Here is a 23,372-nt window from a genome sequence, read left to right on the forward strand (position 1 = left end):
AAGATTAGACGTTTAAAGATTCAGTACAATATAATTAATATAACAATATGTCTGGTAATTTTTCGATGTAATAAATTATCCGCCGTATTTTACAAAATTTTGCCAAAGGGAAAATGTGAACTCCTCTTGTACGGTTAAGGAATTTGATCCCTAGCGGCTTTCATAATGAGAATGGCTGAGGCAAGGTACGAAGTGGAGAACCAAATTCCTTGAACGTACTCGTACTTTCGGGTTACCTACTAGAGTCATGCTCGTCGTCATTACACTATTTCTTATTTCAGATGTAAAATCCAAGAGTGCGAAGAAAACGCTCTGTCCAGTTTTTCACCGCCTTGGCTAGAAAATGCAATACCACCGTTTGGCGACGCATTTGACAATTGTCATCGATATGCGTCTTCCTCTCACTTGTGGAACGTGTCTGAAGAATGCCCTACAAACTTGTTTGACAGAAGTACCGCAGTGAAGTGCAGCGACTATGTGTATCAATATCAGAATACCGCAGTTTACGAAGTAAGTTCTTGGATTAAGGCCTGTGCACACCGGCTGCGTGTGCGTGACGTGCACGTGCGCGTGCGGCGGTGTAGTATACAGATTCTTATGAGAGACGGCACACCGCTTGCATGACGTGTGCGTGTGCGGCTCCAACATTTTAGCGCACGCGCACGTGCACGTCACGCACCCAGAAGCCGGTGTGCACAGGTCTTTAGCTGGTACCTTACCTATGTACAAGGTTAAATATATCCTAAGAGTGAATTTTATGTGCGCTCGGCATGGTGTTGATATTGGTTTTTAAACATGTTCATGATAGTTTTACTTTTCTCTGAATGGCTATGCAGCGATATATCCTGTACTAAAATGACGTGATTGTAATAAAAATAATAAGTATATTACATTAAATACGAAGTGCCAGTTTATCGTGACATGACAGTCATCTCTCCACTTTATTTTGGTGAATCTCCTCACGTTATTATAGATAATGTATTTAGACTAACTGTTACATGTTTTAAATGTGTCAAGGGTATCACCATTAGCAAAGACATATGTAACTTCGTATAAGACGAATAAAGTCTAAGGAAAAAACGTGCCTCGGAATTCAAGTAAAAGTCATTCTCGAATAGATGCCGCACACACCTTTAGCCTATCCTCGGCTAGATGGCGTGACGACACCGTTTCATATTTAACAATTTTAACACATAGATATCAGTGAATGAACATGGATCAAAATGATATAAAAATAATAAAATCATTTATCCATATATAAAAAAAAATTGATAACTTTATACGTTTTTTTTTTGAGTTTTAGTCGTGTGTCGATAGATGGCAGTAAATTTACAGTGACTACAAAATTTACAATGACAGGAGCCCTCTATACTATCTATTATTTTTGCCATTAGATACTTGAGTTGTCAAATTGATTACAACAGGACACAGGGCCGAAATTGATTTTTTTTTTCAGTTTAACCTGGCGTGCGATGAATGGCGATGGTTTCTATTCGGTTTCATGCCACTCCTCGGCATGACTGTATCTTTGCCAGTAGCTGGCATCGTGTCTGATCGATGGGGACGTCGCTTCGCCCTTGCCATCACAGCTTTCAACATGGCTTGGATCAACGCTGCTCGCTATTGGGCTAACTCTTATACTGTCTTCATTTTGATTGGATTTTTGGGAAGTGCTTTTGGATCTGGTTGCATGTCGTGCTGTTATACATTAGGTATGAATGTATAATTAAACCACATAAGATGATGTTTTAATTCTGATTTACTTAAAAAACTCCATACAATAGGTATTATTCTTTGAACATCCAAACATTCATTAAACGAAGTTACCGCCGAAGGTCTTACCAACACCCCAGAAGAATTGTGGGTTTTTTAACTGACTTCCAAATCTCAAAGAAGGAGGTTATCAATTCGGTTGTTCGTTTTGTTTTTTTTTTATTTTTTTTTTTATGTATGTTACTCTATATCTCCGTCATTACTGGCCCGATTTTGAAAATTCTTTTTGTGATTGTATGTATATGCATACAGATTGGTCCCATTTTTGTCAAAACCCAGTTCTGATGATGGGATCCATGAGGAATCGAGGGAACTCCTCAAATCTTAAAGGCATACATATAGTGATTTTTGGGTTTTTATCAACAAATCAAGCATATACCTACATCCAGAAAAGTGGCATTTGATGAAGTGGAACTGCTCATGATGATCAGAACGGAACTCTTCAACGACGCATAGTTCACGTTTGGCGATTTGTCCTCTTAGTTATGTTTGTTAAGCAAATTAAGTTTTTAAGCCACATTTTTGTCAAGCTCGAGTTCTGATGAAGGGATCCATGAGGAATCGAGGGAACACCTCAAATCTTAAAGGCATGCGTATAGAGATTTTTGTATTTACATCAGAAAATCAAGCATTTTCATTAAAAACTGTCGCATTTGATGACGTGGAACTGCTGATGATGATCAGAACAGAACTCTTCAACGACGCATAGTTCACGTTTTGCGATTTTTCCTCTTCGTTATGTTTGTTAAGCAAATTAAGTTTTTAAGCCACATTTTTGTCAAGCTCGAGTTCTGATGATGGGATCCAGGGATTAGGAATCGAGGGAACTCCTCAAATATAAAAGGCATACGTATAGGTTTTTTTGTATTTTCATCATAAAATCAAGCATTTACATTAAAAACTGTGGCATTTGTTGAATTGGAACTGCTGATGATGACCAGTACTCTTCAACGATGCATAGTACACGTTTAGTGGTTTCGAATTTCGATTTTGACTTGGACTGGGACCCGGACTCGGACCCAGAACCGGACTCATACCCGGACCCAGACCTGGACTCGGACCCGGATTCGGACCCAGACTCGGACCCCGATTCGGTCCCGGAGTCGGACCCGGACTCGGACCCGGACTCGGACCTGGACTCGGACCCAGGTTCGGACCCGGACTCGGACCCGGATTCGGACCCGGACTGGACCCGGACTCGGACCCAGACTCGGACCCAGACCTTGACCCAGAAAACCACTATGATACCTTAACTAAATAAACCACTATGATTACCTACCATAAAATATAGGTATAAAGTATGATGATGCCAATCTTACTAGCCCCTCCCGCTCAAACCCCCGTACACCGTACCGCATGCGCCGTTAAGTGGGTTAGGTTAGGTTTGAACTGCGATCCTCAACAGAACCGAACAAAGGTTAGGTTAGAACTGCGAGCCTTACAGAAACGAAATGCTACTTGAAAAGTGGGTTTGATTAGGTTCGAACTGCGATCCTCACAGAACCGAACTGCTATCAGAGAAGTGAGTTAGGTTAGGCTAGAACTACGACCCTTACAGAAGCGAAATGCTAGTAGACAAGTGGGTGGTTTTACCTCCTTTTCTACATAGTGCACAATCTACAATAATCTTTCACCGGCCCCCATAGAAGTCGGTTTTTGTTTCTTAAAAATTATTTCATAAAATATTGAATACAATACAGCTACTTGATATGGTACTTCAAGTACGTACCTAAAAGTGGTTTATCTTGTTTTTATTTCCAGCGCTGGAACTGGTCAGCCCCACACGCCGCATGGCTGCTGTCAGCCTACTCACCAGCTGTACCTGCCTAGGTGCGGTAGTAAAAGGACTGTTAGCGTGGACACAGCCTTACTGGAGAGACCTTATTCTCATGCTTTATCTACCAATGTCAGTCTGCATCAGCTATTTCTGGATCGCGCCGGAGTCTGTACGGTGGTTGATGAGCAAGAAGCGTTACGAAGAAGCTAAAACCATCTTGCTAAAAGCATCTAAAATGAACGGAAGAGCTTTATCAGACAAAACTTTAAAGAAAATTACTGAAGGCGCGAACTGTGCAAAATCGAAGGGAGACAATGAAACCAATTTATTTTCTGTTATGTGGGAGCATAAGACAATACTTCTACGTTGCATAGCCATGTCAGTTTGGTCACTGTCATCCGCATTTATGACGAAAGGCTTGGCTATATCTTCAGTAAGCATTTCTGGAAATAAGTATGTAAATTTTTGCATGGTAGCTGTTGTTGCCATACCAGGCTTTTGGACCGCTACCATTTTAAACGACAAAATTGGAAGAAGAGGTTTCTTGTTTGGTTTATTCTGGGTCAGTGGACTTTGTCAATTGATAAACATATTCATACCAAAAGGTGAGTTTTAAACGAAATGGTGAATTCCTGAAAAAAAGCAAATATACAATTTTTAGGATAAGTTATGCATATATTAATCCGATTTTCAAATAAAGAGGCCTCCAGGTTTTCCAGGTGTGAGAATAGTACATTAAGTCCAACTTACTAATGTAGAGGTATTAATAACGAATAACGACTTACCTATAACACCTGCAGGCGTATTATGGATCGCTTTATCCACATTTATCCACGAGATAAAATAACTGTCACTTTGTAACTCCGCGGTATAGAAAGTGACGGACACCATTTTATCACGCTGTCACGTAGACAATAACGACCATCATATCCGTACTGGAGGCTAATTTGGTTATCCAGAATGGCAGGTCACAATGGCTCCCATATTTATGTCTAAATTTATGCCTCTTATGTGTAGTATAATTTTGCTGTGGCGGGCAGTTTTTAAAGCTTTGCTTCACTGTACCTATTTCTATTTAAGGTGCGAGGCAGCTAAAACTTAGTTAACTAGACCTATGTTTGCTTTCAAATTAAAATGACAAATATTTGTTTTTTCTTGAGTAATAATTGATTTTAGGTTCCCACGGGATACAATTGGCCTTATACCTTCTCACCAAATTCTGTGCGGCGGCCACCACTAACACGATGGTTGTGTACAAAGCCGAGCTGTTCCCTACAAGTTATCGGAGTCGACTGACGGGATTGACTTCCATATTTGCCAGATTAGGTGGCTTCACCGCATTGCTGATACCCGCTTTGGTAAGTCTAGGCGTAGAGAAACAAGTAGGAAGCTTAGAGTGCTCACTCCATACATGGCTTTGACAATTATTTGTACAGATTTAGTGCATAATTATTTTCCATCGTATTTTCACGAAAACGTACGAACGTGTCTTGCTATTTCAGCCAGTCTCGGTACGAATGTTTACGAGGAAATACGATGGAAAACAATTATACACTACTTACATCTGGATGCATTTTACGGTTACAAGTTCAAAACACATTATCCGTAAGATTAAGAAAATGCGTTCAAATAATTGTCAGTGCATGTACATATATTGTTTCCGTCAGCCATTGACTTTGTTGGCGTCATTTTAATGGAGGCTTATCACTCTTATCTCATATTAGCTTGCATAACAATAAAATTGCCATCATTAAGGCTGTGCATCGAAAAAATAACAGGATCTTAGAAACGTGGCAGTGGCTAGCCCCGGAAATAAACAGATATGATTTTCGGATATATGTTTCTTAACTAATATATGATAATAGATGCGATACTTAGTCGAAACACGAATCCTTAAAAAAAATTCGATAAAAAATAAATCCAATGTACCTCTTCATTTTTCTTTTTTACCTCAGTGCAACTGGAAAACACATCCCTATCCAGCATAATCCACTTTAAAGTAAAGGTTTTCATATCGTCTTAATTGTCATAGCAAAAAATATTTACTTATTATCTTATACCGACGGATTTATCATCGTTTTTGATTTTATAAATTCAACTGAAAACGCCCATTTTACGCAATTCGGCTTCTCATTCTGTTATGCGTCTTCATTGCAGGCTGATCGTGTATGGAACTACCTACCGAACGTACTATTCAGCGTTCTGGCATTCGTCTCCAGTGTACTACTACTATTTACTCCTGAAACTCTCGGCGCATCTCTGCCTGAGACCATGGAAGACGCTACCCGACTTGGCAAAGACGAATGCTCTCCAGTTGTGGATTGGCTGAGAAGAATTATTTATAGAAAACACTATGATGTTCGTCATGATGTTGGTCATGTGGATGTAGGAAAAATATCCTGATTATATTAATTAAATTACCTTATTATTGATTATAATTCTTGTTTCGGTCTTTTCTCCGTGAGAATTTTGAAAATGATCTTAGAAAATTGTCGTGTACGATTGTGTTACATTTACATAATGCAGCATCTTTTGCAGTCGTTTCTGATTGAGTGCAGTCAGCATCATTTGGGTAGTGACGGCCAAAATGGCCAAATGTATATCGTAACACACCTTTGTTAACATAGAAATAAGGATGTATTCCGATTGAAATTTTTGCCAAGATCTTATTTTAAACTTTCGCGTTTTGAACACATATTAACTCACATTTATAGACGGGTCTAACGCGAATTTTATTTATTTTTTAAAATTATGTGTAGTGAGTGGTTTGAAAATGTGATGTCTACCCCTTCTCCATACACTTTTCGTCGGGTAGTTGCACAAACCCCTGTTTTGACATTTTGCTGGGACATCAGTCAGCCGCGACCACGACCAGTGAAACCTGTGTCGAAACGTCGGTAAATCAAAGTTCGCGTTAGACCCGTCTATAAATGTGAGTTAAGATCTTATTTGTATAAGAATTGAAGTTTTCCATTTCTAAAATGAAAGTTTTTCCTAATTTTTGGCAACTTTCCGCAACTTATCTATATAATATAGGTATAGACGATGCAGGCCAAATCGATTTACATTATTATGCTAAAATAATCTATGTTAATAAGATATTTACGTAATCACCCCCAATGGATTATCATTTCAAGTACACGCGTATTGTATCTACGAATAATAAATATGTGCGTAAACATTACTGACAATAATCTTATCACGTATTAGAGATTATATTATGACTTAATAAACAAGCGATAAACTTCAATTTGTTTAGTTAATACCTACTGTTCTTCCAAGCAGTAAGTGATCATACCTGGCTGCACTAGGATACGGTATATAATACATAAATAGGTAAATATTTAATTTAATAAAAAAGGTAATTTAACTACACATATCTGTTTTGTATTGATTTTTGGACAATAAAGTGTTTTACTACTACTACTACTACTACATTGTCTACATTTCTAACATCAAACTGGTAATAATAAAATTATAACCTCATCAAAATAAAAATTGTTTAATAAAATATTCCAACCTTAATGACACAAGTAAAAAAAATACAGTGATATGATAAATATATAACAACGTTTATATACATATAGGTACAACAAACAATAAACAGCTGGGTAAATACATACTCGTAATACATTATAATTTATAATAGTTATAAAAATAAATAATTGAATAACTACAACATAATGGAGATGTAAGGTAAACGTACTGGTACTCGACGCGGTCCCAGTACATGTCATCTTGAAACTTAAGCCATTGTCAATTTTATTGAGGTGACAGCAAGGTGTCATCTATTGGGCATTAGCATGTCGACCACTGGCACTAGTACGTTTACGTTACGAGAATATACACACACTAGCTACTTCGTCTACATGGGATGATGATGATAATTGATGAAAACTATCCTATAATACATATAATAAAGGTTATAAAGGTTGTCTGGAAGAGATCGCTTTTTAGCGATAAGACCGCCTGTTGTTTACCTCTGCTTGTATTTCTGTTTTCTTTTGTATTGTCTTCTTTTATTGAGGTGTGCAATAAAGAGTATTTGTATTGTACCGTAAAACGGGGTGAAAAGACACGATTTTCAACTTCAAGGACGATTTTCTCCAATAATCCAAATGAGAAAAGTAAACATTTTGATATCATATTTTGAGTCTTGGTTAGTTCTTCAATTTTGCATTTGTGAAATAAAATTTTACTTACCCAATTCAGAGAAAATCAAAGAAAACTACCTGTTTTCTGCATATAAAGAAAAAGTTCAAAATTTCTCTATTCACCCCGCGATTTCCGTTCACCCCGTTTTACGGTATTTGTAATGTAATAAACTGACAATGCGTGATATTCCAGATACAGAATGGGAGACAAAGTAATAGTTCAAGAGCTGGATCCACATTCTTCGTGGCTTTTAAAGCGTCATTTTAATCGTATGTACAGATATTAGTACCTCCTTACAGGGATAAGTTCGCCTTTGTACCTTTATTTCTGTAAATATTATGTAAACCTGTGTTGTGTACAATAAAGTGATTACTACTACTATTAGTATACATGCATGTACAAACATAAGTTCATGTTTAGCCTAAGTACCTAATACCTACTGGTGAGCCCGAAACTTTCCAAAAGCGCGACAATTTCAAATTTCGTGAACTTCTAAAATTTTTGTATGGGGTTCGAATTTTTTTGTTTCCTATGAAATTTCCGAGTAGGAACATTTTCAATTTTTTTGAAACTTTCCACAACTTGCACATCAGTTCTGTAGGCCTAAACTATTTTTTGTATCTATATAATATGCTAGTTTCTTTACATACTTATTATTTCTTTTATATGTACCTAATTAGAGATTTATCTTAGTTTATAATTTTTAATGGTTTGGACCAGACCAGAGTAAGGTTTACTCGGGTAATCCGAAATTCGGATAATTCCGAAATTCAGATGAAAATCACCCATAATTCCATCATAATAAAAGTCTCTATTCGGAATTATCCGACAGTTTTCGACATTCGGAATTACCCGAATACACCTTAAATATATATATTTATATCTACAACTTTATTTTACAAACCTTACTTAGGTATTTTATTTTTCAAACCTACAGATAAAGTATTATACTTACAGTACTATAAACTACGAAATAAATAAATAAGTAAATTTTTGTCTGAATAAATAACCTAGCTACTGGAATAACAGGATGTTACAAGTCTTAAGATATTGTTTACAGACAAAGCAAAATACGGGCGTTTTGGAGATGCTGGAAATTGTCAACTTATGTTGTATAAAGAAGATGCTGATAGCTATAGAAATATGGTCGTAAGACCGGACGATGTGTGGGTGGCCACGTTTCCACGCTCTGGTAAGGGTCCAAAACAATTTTATTTAATCTGACAGCACACGAGTTGTCAGATAAACCACTTTTTAAAGTCACACCCTTCTTAAGCACTACCACCAGTTTTAACATTGACATATTCACTCACGTTTAAGTAACTTACTTTCTATGCATCTCGCTCGTACTCGCATATTAGTGCAAGCGAGATGTATAGAAAGTAATTTACGTAGACGTGAGTTAATCTGTCAATGTCAAAACTGGTGGTAGCCGTACTTAGCACCTATGTACAGATGGAGTGTATAATTATTTTCCGGCGTATTTTCTCGGAAACGTTCGTATTTGTCATGCTGTTTCAGTCAACCTCAGTACTTTATGTACAGAGACTGGCTGAAATAACTCGCTATATGCTCACATCTACGAGTAATCTTACTTTTTAGTTTAAACACAAGCACCATAAAAGCTGGTACGTACTATATAGGTAGCCCAAAAAAAATTGTTTTAAGGGCATACTTATTTTAGATCATTTTAACAAAGTTTGCGTTTGTGTATCAAAGGTAAAAAAACTATAAGGTTTTAATGGAGGCCTCCTTTCTTCTAATGGAGGACTTTAGGAAATAAAGTCGCATATCAAATAAGTTAAAAAAAAATTTGGCACCGAAGTCAGGCACCGAAGGTCATCTCTGAGAAACGCTCTACCTGCAATACACAGTCGGTAAAGTGGATGTGACGACTGTGGAGATTACATTACAGTTGTAGTGCATAATTATTCACCATCGTATTTTCACGGAAACGTTACTAACGTATCATGCTAATTCAGTCAGTGTCGGTACAAAAAGTACTGAAGTTGACTGAAGTAGCAAAACAAATACGAACATTTCCGAGAAAATACGATGGAAAAGGATTATGCACTACATCTGTAATGTAAAAAAACTCCACAATTGTCACATCCGCTTTGCTGACTGTGTATTGAAGGTATAAATATTTAAGTACCGTAAAGTCGGGTTACTTTAGCCCTGGAGGGTAACTTTGGCCATTGAGATTTACTCAGTCCAGGTTATATTATTGCACTTTAATTTTGGAAATATTCCATGAGGTTGGTTTTAGCTAACCTTTGACGTTTTTATGTTTTTTATTATACCCTTTTAAATTAGGTTTACATGTGGGTCAAAGTTACCCTCCATTGCGTCAAAGTAACCCGAGTTTACGGTACTTAGTTGTGTGCGTATATAAGAGTTTACTTAGGTTTTTGGTTATGTACCGACTCACCACCAAACTGAGGATATTTTTTTAAACAAATTTATTATATTAGGGACAACTTGGACGCAAGAAATAGTCTGGCTGCTCATGAATGACTTTGACATCGACAAGGCTGTGAAGATACCTTTGCAAGCCAGATATATGTTCCTGGAGTAAGTTGATCTATGAATCTTCTTGATTAAATACTTTTCACCACACCAGCTCGGAAAGGCTTACTTTGCACTTCAAAAACGGATAGCAAAGTTGCACTTTGCTATCAGTAATTCACATGTGAGGCAAAGTAATCAAATGCAAATTTTGAGTTGTTTTCTTATGTTTGCTGGTAGAATTGACTTTTAAATGATGATTTTGGATGATAAATATTTAATAACATTCATTTGAATTTGATTTGGTTTGATTTTGTTTGATATTTTACATTTAGAATAGAATAGAATAGAATAGAATAGAATAGAATACTTAGTACCTATTTATTCGTAAACACAAACAATCGAGACAATACATAACAACACATTTAATATTTGCTTCGGGTTGGTGTGGTGAAAAATTTTGTGTATCACTCGGGGGCAAATTTTGTTTAACCCTCGTGCTTTGAAACCCTCGCAACGCTCAAGATTAAATTTTTCGAACCACTCGCTACGCTCGTGGTTCAATTTTGGAATCTTTCGCTTGCTCGGGTATCAATATTAGCACGAGCGGTTAAACAACAACTTTGCCCTTGTATACAACTAACTAATTGTAGGTCATTGAGAAATAAAATAACGAAATCACAGTAAATTTGCCATATTTTCTACGTTTCAGCATGTTATTACTGAACTCTTGTGATAATATACCAACAAACATGTACCACTCATTCCGCACTTCTGAGTACTAAAGTATGGAACCTAAGCGCAAAGAACTTCGTACATTAACCCGCCTGTTCTATCTCTATGCATGCGCGTAATTATATTACTGTCTCGCTCATCATGCTGGCGGTCAATACCATGCACTGTTGTACTAATACCACTTGTATGTTGAATGCTATAGTTCGTTTTTTTTTGCATTAGGACTACGCGATCTTGACGTGTCTTTTAATTGAAAGACGCTTTTTAAAAATCAGTGAGTATTACTTATGAAAGCAAAAGAATATAATCGTAGGTATATAATTCATAATTGTTACATATTTACCGTGACTTATTCTTCAAAAGTGTTTTTCAATAAACGTCAAGATTGTTCACCTTTTTTCTAATGCTAAAAAACGAACTATAGGAAATGTTACAAATTTATCTATACATTTATCTTCTTCCAGAGTGAAAAATTCACTGTATTTGGAACCGCAAAGAATACAAAACATGGATCCAGAGGCACTCAAAGAAGGCATGTCATATATCCTTTCTTATGATGAAATAGTCGCCGCACCTTCTCCTCGGTTCGTCAAGACACATTTGCCCTTCTCACTTTTACCTACTAATATACTGGATACTGCCAAAGTGGTATATGTAGCCCGAGACCCCAGGGACGTTGCTGTGTCCTATTACCATCATACTAAAATCTTTTGGAATTATACAGGAGATTTTAAAAGTTATTGGAACCTTTTTATAAATGATTTAGGTGAGAAATATTTTTTAATCTATTGATCTACTAGTTATGTCAGGCTGGTCATGAATTTGCGCAATGGTTTTTAGTAGTACTGTAGGGTTAGCATTAGAAGAGTCAATATCAATCAACAATAAATAATATTCTCAGTAAGTTAGATACGTACTTCATAAGGAAAGCCAGAAACTAATAGAGTTTTCAGAAACTAAAGAATTTTTCAGAAAAAAAGCAGTTTTCAGAAACTAAAGAAGTTTCTAGAATCTAAAGAAGTTTTCAGAAACTAAAGAAGTTTCTAGAAACTAAAGAAGTTTTCAGAAACTATAGAAGTTCTCAGAAACTATATAAGTTTCTAAAAGTAAACTAAAGCAGAAATAAATGTAATTATGTGAAACCACGAAATCGATTTCTGTATTAAAAAAATCTACTAAAAAATAAGAGATGTAAAATTGTGTACCTATTTGATATTTTTCAGTTCTCTGGTCTCCGTTTTTCCCGCATATAAAAGAGGCATGGGCACTCCGTCATCATCCGAACTTGATGTTCATATTTTATGAAGACATGAAAAAGGTAAGTTTTATCAATAGGTATTTGCAATCCTACTTTATACGAGTAGTTACCTACTATGGGATAATAAGTAACATAACGTAAAGTCCCACCTTAATAAAGAGAGTCGGACCAAGAAAAGTCTGCAGTGGATTTGATAGCCCACGCAGTGCACGTGTTATTTTAAACGTCAAAATTTTATGAAATTATGACGTATAAATAACACTTACACTGCGTGGGCTATCAAATCCGCTGCAGACTTTTCTTGGTCTGACTCTAGGTGCCATCTTATATCTTATATCTTGGACTGCCTGATTCCATTAGCTGACAGCCCGTTCGTCACTTTATTTTTCTTTTACTTAAGGACTTGGGCCAATGGGTTCAGGTATCAGTTTTTGAAAAATCGTAGCGCTTTTTTAGATCATAATATGGTTGCCAAAAAAATATGACGATCAATTTGATGAAGCATTTCTTCATCGATTTGAAACCTGCATAAACAACTTTTGCCCGATAAAAAAAAATCTGACATGTCTAAAACTCATCATTAAATTATTATTTATTTTTATGAAAATAACTAAAAATAACGATGATATCTGTGACCCCGGGATCATGCGTACGCATGGCCGTCCGCGCAATGCTCAGCCTAAACTCACTGCACCTTACACACTAGATGACTAGATCTTCAGCGTAATGGGGACATTTGAGCCAGGTACGATTCGGGACGGTTATATTGTTTAACTTAGATTTTATAATGACGAAGCCTGTTGCGGATATCATCCTTGGTATGTTGGGAATGTTGCTGGTTTGCATTTGTAGCCACCGGACGAAGCCTGCGTTGCGGATTTCTTACATTTAACTAGAGTATTTTTTAACATTGCAATAAAATTACCTATGTCACTATATCTTAGTAGGTAACTATAATTTATTTCAGGATTTGCCAGCAACTGTTAGACGGATAGCAGATTTCCTTGGCAAAGAAGCTACGGACGAGAAAATTATGAAGCTTTGCGAACACGTGGACATAAAGAACTTCAAAAAGAATAAGTCAGTGAACCCAACATGGATGGCCAAGATTGGCAACCCTAACAGCGAGGGCTTCATAAGAAACGGTAAGACCTTATAGTTTGAATAATCTCAGGTGAGTTTTTCGAGTTCGGGTGCTAATCCGTTAAACAAAAGCCTTTGTTTCTTTTAAGAGCGGTCTACAGCCACGTGCCAAAGCAACCATGTCGTTTAAAAAGCAACTATCGTGATAGTATTAGGTTCAAATTCATATGACAGCTTGTTCAGAGAACAATTAGGGTGGTCTTGTTTTTAGAGATAGGAAAAACGCGTTATCTCCGAATGAGCTGATTCAAGAATTTGAACCATATAATTAGAATGGTAAATTTGCTTTTTAAATGGGTTTGTTCCCGTTACTTACGTCGGGGCTATTAGCAGTAAGCATTGTAACCACTGCATAAAGGAAACAATATCTTTTGTTTAACAGATTAGGGTCCGAGCCCGAAAAATTCACCTGAGATTATTCAAACTATACCTTACTACTACTTACCTAACATAATGTTAGGGTGGGTGTGTATTCGTGGGTGGACGACATCCGGAAAATTGCGGGTCACTTCTGGATGAGATTAGCTCAGGACCGGGACAAGTGGCGTACTAGAAGAGAGGCCTATGCTCAACAGTGGGCGATAAAGGGCTGATATGATGAACCTAAACGTTCCCAAGCGTTTCTTTGTCTCTAACTTTAATTATCAGAATCAATTTCCGACTTTTCTCTTTGTAAAGTGAACCAGTAAAAACGTACAAAATATCGCAAATGGGTCACAATAGTAGCTCGGCAAATTAGTGTATCCTTCTTTAGAACACTGTACGTACTGTTTTGTGAATCTGGTGGGTCCTGGAGGTACATATTGCCCAACAAACGTAGATTGTATCGAAGTCGTGGGCAATTGGATTTCCTACCAAGGAACTTAAGGGCTAGTATTAATATTTTTTAACCGACTTCCAAATCTCAAAAGGAGGTTATCAATTCATGTATGTTTTTTTTTAATGTGTGTTACCTACTCTACATATATCTCCGTCATTTTCGGACCGATTATTTATTATTTATTTGATTGTAAGTATATTTTTAATGATGTTATCAGGTAAAGCTGGCACTTGGCGCGAGCATTTCGACGATGAGATGGTGGCGCAGGCGCAGCGCTGGATGCGCGAGAATCTCGCCGGCTCCGACCTGCGTTTCCCTGAGGTTTAAAGAATGGATTTAGCTAATATACAGACGCTAAGCTCGAAGGATTTAGATTTAGAACATAGAGAGGCAGAAAACGAAATTTAGATTTTTGATGATCGCGGAGCCTATACTCTTGAGTATACTTAATTTATGACGCACTTATTTGTTATGTAAATTTTGACGGGAACTTCAGGCTCAAGCGTTCTTCGGATGCATTCTGACAAATATAAGTATAAACAAGTAAATTGTCGCTAATTATTGTTACATCTGTCGTACATAAATTATAGTTTAATAATCGTTATTTGTAAAATTTAACACAGTTTTATTTTACAGGTGTTCCGATAAGTCTTGAGTTTAAAGTACCTTTGTTGTCTAGTCATGATGAATATATTTAGGACAATTATTAAATCCTGTTACCAACTCACTGATAACAAAATACATGAACATATAATGTATAAAATTGATTACTTATCAACATGTTATTGTTCTTGAACAAAACATTATATAAATTAAACACCTTATCTTGATAAGATAATGATTGACCCCCAATGGCATGACAGGTAGGAGATAAGATATTTCCTAATTTAATTGACTGTAAAAGAAGATATCGTAAGTTTTGTATTTTTACTATAGGTACCTATCGGAAGTTTCTGAAAGTAGGTAAAAACGAAAAAGTTTAACTAAACTACATATTTTACATTAAATTAATTTTTATACTGTGTATATTTAAGATACTTAGCGCCACTTGCACCATCCCACTAACCCGGGGTTAAGCGGTTAAACCGTTAACCCAGTGTCAAATTATACTGGTAACCATGGTAAACCAGGTTTAACCAGTTAACCCCGGGTTAGTAGGATGGTGCAAGTGGCGCTTAGGGTTTTAAGCTAATGTATAATTAGAAAACATAATACGTAACTTCAATAAATGAATGATGAGCTAATTTAAATTTAACATATTTTTTATAGTACCTACCTACCTACAAATGAAGTCATAAACTGACTGAAGAATCGAAATTTGCCATTCGGCCTTGACAGTGATTTACTTAAAATGGATCTAACTACGAAACAGACTTTTTCACCTTAGCAGCTCGAACAAGGGTACTTATTGCTTCTTAAAAACAGTGAGCAAAATGCGATTTTGCTCACTGAGTGAGACAAAATAACATTCAAGTGATCTTTATAGTCAAATGTCATTTCAACATGCGGGGTCTAATACAAGGTCGAACTACTTGGGTTCTATTATCTCTGTCCCTTTCAGACTGTTAGCAAAAAGAAACAGACAAAAAAAGTTAAAACGACATTCAACGGTATATTGAGGGTTTATAATAGACCCCCGAAAATTTCAGACCGTATCGTTGCAAACCACGTACGAGTATAAATTCTTAATAATTCATTAATAAAAATAAAGTTTAAGATTTGTTTAAAACTGATAAATTACTATATTTTAGATATTTTATTGTACAATTAAAATAATGAACTCTAAAAATACACAGATTATCACGCAAAATTAATTATTTTACTTTTAAGAATTTCTACCATAGTTGACAAATAGTACATATCCGCAATTCGGACCGTATCTTACAAAAAAAAAGTTGTCGATTGAAATGTCAGTTGATGTTCGTTATTTCCATATTATTTTACTGAAATTTATTATTACGTTTTGTTTTTGTGTTCCTTTGCGGTAATTAAACTTAATTTGATAATGTTAAACTTAATTGTTTGTATAGGTATATTAAGAAAACATGAGTGCAGGTATTAAGTGATGAAGAAGGATTACATTTTTCAAGTTGTCTAATAGGTACCTATGTTCTCACTGCTCAGGTGAAAAATTTTGTGTACTACACGAGATCAAAGTTAAATTTACATCTCGTGCGCTTTTGAGTCCCTTACTACGCTCAAGATTCTAAATAAGATTTACTCGCTACGCTCGTGAATCTATTATAGAATCTTTCGCTTGCACGGGACTCAAAATAAGCACTCCAAAAAATATCAAACTTTGATCTCTTGTTGTACAAATAACTATTAATTATTGTGAACAAAAAAAAAAGTGATTATAAATGATTTATTAAGTCAATTCCATTGTTTGTGTTAGGTATCTTTGTAATTTTCCGAAGTGTTGACTTCAATATTTTCCAATAGTCAAAGTCATGCGCTCATTTCTGTGTCCTTCTCGTCAACTGAAAACATATACATATTACATAATATATTATTTTTAGCACATTATCATGATTATCATAAATAACTGAAACCATGATCTTTACATGTCTAACTAGACCATATCTAATAACTTGACATTGACTTAACACAATGACTCAAATTATTAAATGCAGTTTCGCAAAACTGAGTCGAGCTCTTTTCAAATCAAGTCTTAAGACTCAACGGGGTGTAGTCAACATGAAAATCATACATTGAGAAAAGACAAACGAAAAAGAAAAAATATCGGGATGACAGATGACTATTTTGATACATTATTTAAGGCCCTGTAGGATCGTGTTCTTCTCTCATTCTCACTGAACGACCGACTTTGCAACTGCGTGACCGGCAGCGGCGGCGGCGGCAACCATAGGTTGGAGTGAGACAGCGATCGGACCTCTCGTTCTCACCTATGGTTTCCACCGCCGCTGCCGCCGGTCGCGCAACGTCGTGGCCGGGCCGTAAGCCCCAAGGAAAGTCAAGTTCAACCAAGTTCTAAATGCACATAATCAATCGCTCGTGTTCAACTTACAACCATCAACCACGAAGATTTGAGGTGCAGGAAGTGCGTTTACCATCTGAAATAAACATAAATTGCATTATAAATATCGTCGGTATACTTCTAAAACATGATAACTACTTACCTGAAACATAGTTTCGAGAAAACGCGAGTTGAAAGTTTGATCCTCAAATAAGGGAATTTAGAAACGCGTTTTGACACATTTAATTTCACACTTAAAATATTTGGATATTAGAATTGTTTATAAATTGATAAAAGCTCTTAAACTGAAAAATACAAAATATTAGCCGACAAAATCATGGCATGTGTTAGTTATCATGTTTTACCTGTATAAAAAATGGACTGATATTTCTTATTTGTTTATAATCATATAAAAAATAGAATAGAATAGAATAGAATAGAATAGAATAGAATAAATGTTTATTGTATAATTAATAACTTAATTATTGTGTTAATTATTGTGTGTGTGTTTATTGTATAATAATAATGAATAAATGTTTATTGTATATTGAATAATTATATATAAAAAAAATACAGTGATAAAAAATACTAGATCACAAGGCATTATAATCAAATTTAAAAAAACTAACGTAGGAATAAAAAGTAATGAATTACATGCAACGTGTTATTATTTACAGGTAAATAGTTATAAGTGATTCTAATATTATTTTTTTTGCTTTTTCCCTCCTTTATTGAAGAAACATATGACAATACACTCCTTTTTAACTAAATTAGGTACTTCAACGAATTATGATACTGATTTTCTTAGCGTTTACCGAGCATATTTAAATCTGTTTTAAATGAATTTAATATTATCTAGTTTTACAATAGATCGCTTAAGTGTACACTCTATAACTTTGTAAATAATAAACATAAATGAAAAAATGTTACATATATATTTAAAACAATAAAATGTGAACAAAACTGTATAAACAACTAATTTTTGACCATTTTGTCAGTTATCATGTTTGGAAGTACACCGACGATATATACTTTTAATAAATTACGCAATAAAATAGGAGGCCGGATTTTATAAGCTCCTCATTTAATTTTCTGAATTAAATATTTTCAATGGCTATTAACATCATACTGATTTTGGTGGCACTTTTAATAAATGACAGGCAATCTTGTACTGAGTAGTACGTAACGTTGTAGATCTGGTGGAAATTTTACACCTTACTGACACATAACTCATACCAAAGCAGGGGTGCGAAACTCCTGACTTCGGTCAAACTCGGCTCCGCTCGGCTCAGCATTGCTCCGAGCAATTATTAGGGTTGGCACCACTTGACTTCCTTTTGCGTGCACGACCACAGATGAGATAATCACTTGATTTATGACAACCCTAAATAGCCGAAAGGGATAGTGCCATATATTAGAAAGGGACAGCACGATTAGACCCTGAACCGTTGTCAAACTTCGTTTTTGTAGGAAGTTTCCTTTCTGTACGGTAGTACTATTATTTATTCTGTGACCAAAGTGTAGATTATAATTTCTGAATACTTCAGCATTACTTGCCTACTGTTGAATATGCTTCCTATCATTTGTTGCCGAGATTACGTTTAGAAACATTTTTACCAGGGATTGGAACCGATTTTTTACAAAAACGTTGAAATAATCATATATTTCAAATTATTTTATACTCGAAATGTAGGACACAGTTGCGTTTTAGGTAACGACTTCGTATTATTAGATTGCCCAATTAGAAAAGAAATAATTAACAAAGAACGAAAAAACCGTTTTCGTTTCCATACAAAAAATACCGGTATCCGATCCCTGATTTTTACTGTGACATATTGTTGATAATTTTATCAAATATTTGTGTGTCAAAGCTAAACGACAATATTTGAAGATAACACGTTTTGTTTTAGTTAACTTATTGTGATTTTAATTTTTTATAATATTTTTTTTTGTAAAAGACGTGTAAGTAAGAATAATATTTCATAAACATTTTGTCAACGGATTTTTGGCCTCCCTGTAAATGTTATACCAAAGTTTTTCCTTAATACACCTTATATTTACCCAGGACTTCTTAAATATTACAACACAGAGATGATAAAATATCAGAAAATAAACGTATCAATATAAATATTAACACTAACCGATAAAACGATTACCATCACGAATAAGACAACCAACACATTTTTACGAAACATTTCTTTGTAACACTTGATATTGGGTGCTGTATAAATGTAGACGTAATATCGAAGTTTACTTAAGTATATGTACAAGACCTTAATGACTTAATGAGTCCACACATAAATGCATCATGTCAATTTTAGAGTGTAATGCGCGTACACACGGTTGTAAAATTAATATGTATTTAGTGTTCTTGTCTAGAGCACTATTTCTATGAAATAATACGCGGAGATAGAGAGGATGAATATTTATTTATTTATTTATTTATTAAGGAAAATTTAGTTGTGTATGACATTGACTCGTTGTCTCGTTGACGTAGACGGTTTGTGGGCAGCCAGCATTGCGGTGCGCCACATGTATATAGTAATATTTGTTTGTTGGTCTGTTTATTATTATGTGACCCTGAAATTCATCTATAGTACCTATCTAAAATTAGATAAGTAAACCGACTTTCGTAAAATAACCACGTTATGACATAAATATTAAACTTTTTATGGATGAAACAATGATGTTACACCACATTATTATTTCAGTTTACCAATTTCGTCATACAATTCATATCATACCTAATCGTTTGGTAAGTATGTTTAGAAAGGTGTCAATGTGTGTACAATTCCTTAGTACCTATCTTCCGTTCGTACCTAACTACTATTCTATTGGGTAATTTACATACATTTCACACATCAATACCTTTTACTTTTAAGATAACGTTGAAGCAAGCAGGTTTTACCTATGTTTACTCTGTATTTTTTATTAATTCTTAGTTAAAAAATAATGAACAAACCGATCAATAAAATTACACTAAAAACCGGACAATCGGACGGACGGACAACATAGAGGGTTCCGTTTTTTCCTTTTGAGGTACGGAACACTAAAAAAAAGAAAACCCGTACTGAAAAAAGAAACACTAAAACATGACACCTTTTATACAGCTACCAATTGATAATTATGTTTAAAACGAAGAGGACAAATCGCGCAAACGTTAAAATAAATAGTTTCATTTTGCTTATTTTTCTCTTTATAAATTAACGGCAAATGGTGGTCACATTTTTCCGTTTCGGTTATTATACGATTATTATGAACAAAGCAGTTTGATTTTAGTTTTAGCAATCAAAAGCAGATGGGTTTTATTTCCTGTGGTTAAAAAAAAGATTCACTCGTGTACGGAATTTTCCGCAGAATTGGCTTACGCTTAAACTAACACAAATGACTAATTGTTAAAGCTAAAATGCCCCCAGATAAGTCCATTCAACATTAAGAACGGGCTCGAGCGGCAGATAAACTGCCCCTCGCGGTCACTCTATACGTCGCCTACTATCTCTCATGAGAAATGACCACAGTTACGTCACAAAAGGGCGCGATATAATTTCATGCCAAGCTCTCGGATGCCACTTTAAGCCTCCTAATGTCACACCAGCTTTATGAGACCTCCCGTGTCCTCTGTTTAAAATTGTGAGATTTAAACCGCATGGATTCCTCAATAAACTTTACTATTGAATTTGTCACATGGAATCCCAAAAACGGTATTTACTTTTTTATTTATGCTAACTTCTTACTTGTCAACGAGAAATTTACGCAAAAATATTTGTAGATCTTTTTCCACACGAAGCGAAAAGTTATTTCTGGTTGTTTAAAGGTTAGGGATCGTGTGTTAAAAACTGCTTCTTTTCGTATAATTTTATAAACACCAAATATGTTCATAACGGTTCAGAAACGGTCTACTAAATTGCAAAATAAAGCATTTGCTTACGATATATGTAATAAGTATAATTTTATTTACTCAGATTTTTGACTACTACCTAAATTATGTTATGAGCATCAATGACTTTACTCAAACTTATTTCAATTAAAATTCATTCAGTTTTTGTCACTAGACATTTATTGTATTTCTTTGCAACATAAAAAAAAAATCGTCGGACACTAACTTGAATTCTTCACTCAAATTCGAAACCGTAATCCCCAGCTTCGTAAGCAGTGATCCTGCTTCACTATCCACTACGCTATCCCAGATCGTCTAATAAAAAGACGAAATCATTTTTTTTTACTTTTATAAAATCTATATCCCATGTGCCAGTTGCAAATGTATAAGTAAGTCCGGAGTTCAAGTATCAGTGGCCAGTTAGAGCGCGATAAATCGCCCAGCGGTGGACAAATGCCCGTCAATAAATGAAATGGTGATGAAGTATAAAAGATAGTCATTTTTTGTTACCGCCAGATGGAGCGCAAGTGTGGAATGGGGTGTATTGTGTTTCATTGAAGGTTGACGAAGATTTTGATATATGGCAAGTCGCTTGTTGGTGGAGCATAGGCAAAGTGTGTTTCTCTTAGTGATGTAGATATTATTAAAAGGAACCACATATATGTCTAAATCACATGACAATATGAGTCGGAACATAGTGAACTGTAAACAAACATTAAGCTATTTCAACATTAACCAAATTTAGTTAAAAGCAGTAACAATTTATTCTTATCGATATGCTAATTTACGGGGCGCCTGAAATGAATAATGTCACGATTATCCGGCTCTGATAACTCTGCCCCGGGCCATGTTTTACACATGCCCTAATTACTAATGTATTTTTCAACACACTTGCTCGTAACGTGGAAGTTATTGAACCGCTTTTAGGCTCATAATCCTAGATATTAAACACGCGTGCTTTTTCATTATATTATAGCACTAGTTAGGTAATGAATGATAATCCGACTGATTTAATAAGGTAACTGATTGCTAATAATGTGTACGGAAACGGAGTCTTCTTAATTTGGTCGAATAGATTTTACAACAAGGACTCGGGGGCGACGGCTCCCCGCCGACTGCGGCCGGCCCGCCAGCGGCAGGCGAGAAGGCGGCAGGCAGTATGACAGATTTTAGACTTTACTGTTTTAACAATTAAAATTTGATTAATATGAAAGATTCTTTTTTTGTCTTCGCATGTGTGTTGAAAAACGTCATATGAAACGCGTGTGCATTGGTCTTTCTTTACACACATCGGCTTTTTTATTGCGCGCTCGCTTACAGCTCACGCGCACAATATCGCCTCGTGTGTGACGACAAACGTAGCAGACTTGTATCACAATGTACTATTAAATATCTTGTGACATCCTTGTTTTTGACGATCATAATATGAAATAATATGAATTCTTGACATGCCTGCAATTTATAATGTAATCTGTATTATGAAATAAATAAATCTATCTATCTAAAATAAATAAATCTAATAGAACTTATACAGGCTGCATGCAGTTGACTGTACATTGGGCAGGGCGAAGTAAGTAGTTACTTTAGAGATAGTTCATGATTTATCAGGCATGAATGTGATTATTATGGGCCGGTAACCACATCAAATTTGATATAACAAATCTATCGACTGTTATCCACCAATCATTGAGCTGGAATCATTCGAGTACACTGAGTGTAACGGAGCGTAAAAACATTATTGTTATTCCTACCCTATTCCGTAACCATTGTTACGTAGGTAGGTACCTAATAAAGATTGAATTTCAAAATGGCGAAGTGGTCTCGAGTTTTTTTTTTTTGTTTTGCTCATTAATATTGTTTACACTATTGATAGCTTACGAGTATTATGCAGCTAATGAAGAATTGGGTCATTTTGTGAACATTTTTTTTGTGTCCGAGGTGAAATATTGATTTAAAGATTTTAAACTAACATGATTTTCACTCATACTTTTATATCTATTAACACGGGACATTAAACTAAATCTTGAAACGCATTTAAAGTCCAGCTAATATCACTTTACTATGGTAGGGGGTAGGGGAGCATAAGCATAAAGTCATTAAGTAGATTGTGGATTTGGTTAATATGGTCCACATTGATGCTTTAATTAGGCTAATACTTAATCTGACTATTAACTTACTGGCTGTTATTTGTACGCATTTTCTTAATCTGTCAGTTATGTTTCTAATGTGTTTCAAACTTGAAACCGTTTTCTCTATATAAAACGAAGTGACAGACGCCTTGGCCCAGAAATCATCACGTGATCACAGATTACCCGTACCCGGGCCGTTCTAGCGTGAGCCATCCTCAGG

The 23,372-nt window shown here is 35.4% G+C and overlaps 2 protein-coding genes across 2 annotated transcripts; both read left to right on the top strand.

Moving 5' to 3' along the window:
• Nucleotides 1-264: 264 nt before the first annotated feature.
• Nucleotides 265-5,988, top strand: LOC134792970 (solute carrier family 22 member 3-like). The gene is made up of 5 exons (XM_063764460.1): nucleotides 265-510; nucleotides 1,457-1,712; nucleotides 3,535-4,155; nucleotides 4,727-4,908; nucleotides 5,708-5,988. Exons 2-5 carry the CDS (start codon nucleotides 1,502-1,504, stop codon nucleotides 5,951-5,953), a joined length of 1,260 nt encoding a protein of 419 aa, XP_063620530.1. The 5' UTR covers nucleotides 265-510; nucleotides 1,457-1,501; the 3' UTR covers nucleotides 5,954-5,988.
• A 1,245-nt stretch (nucleotides 5,989-7,233) lies between these two features.
• On the top strand, nucleotides 7,234-14,512 carry LOC134793066 (sulfotransferase 1C4-like). Its single transcript, XM_063764590.1, has 8 exons — nucleotides 7,234-7,241; nucleotides 7,898-7,974; nucleotides 8,766-8,897; nucleotides 10,180-10,279; nucleotides 11,413-11,714; nucleotides 12,172-12,266; nucleotides 13,174-13,351; nucleotides 14,387-14,512. Exons 1-8 carry the CDS (start codon nucleotides 7,234-7,236, stop codon nucleotides 14,494-14,496), a joined length of 1,002 nt encoding a protein of 333 aa, XP_063620660.1. The 3' UTR covers nucleotides 14,497-14,512.
• Nucleotides 14,513-23,372: the final 8,860 nt, after the last annotated feature.

Source organism: Cydia splendana, chromosome 8 (genome assembly GCF_910591565.1).
Source record: "Cydia splendana chromosome 8, ilCydSple1.2, whole genome shotgun sequence".
Lineage (NCBI taxonomy): Eukaryota > Metazoa > Arthropoda > Insecta > Lepidoptera > Tortricidae > Cydia > Cydia splendana.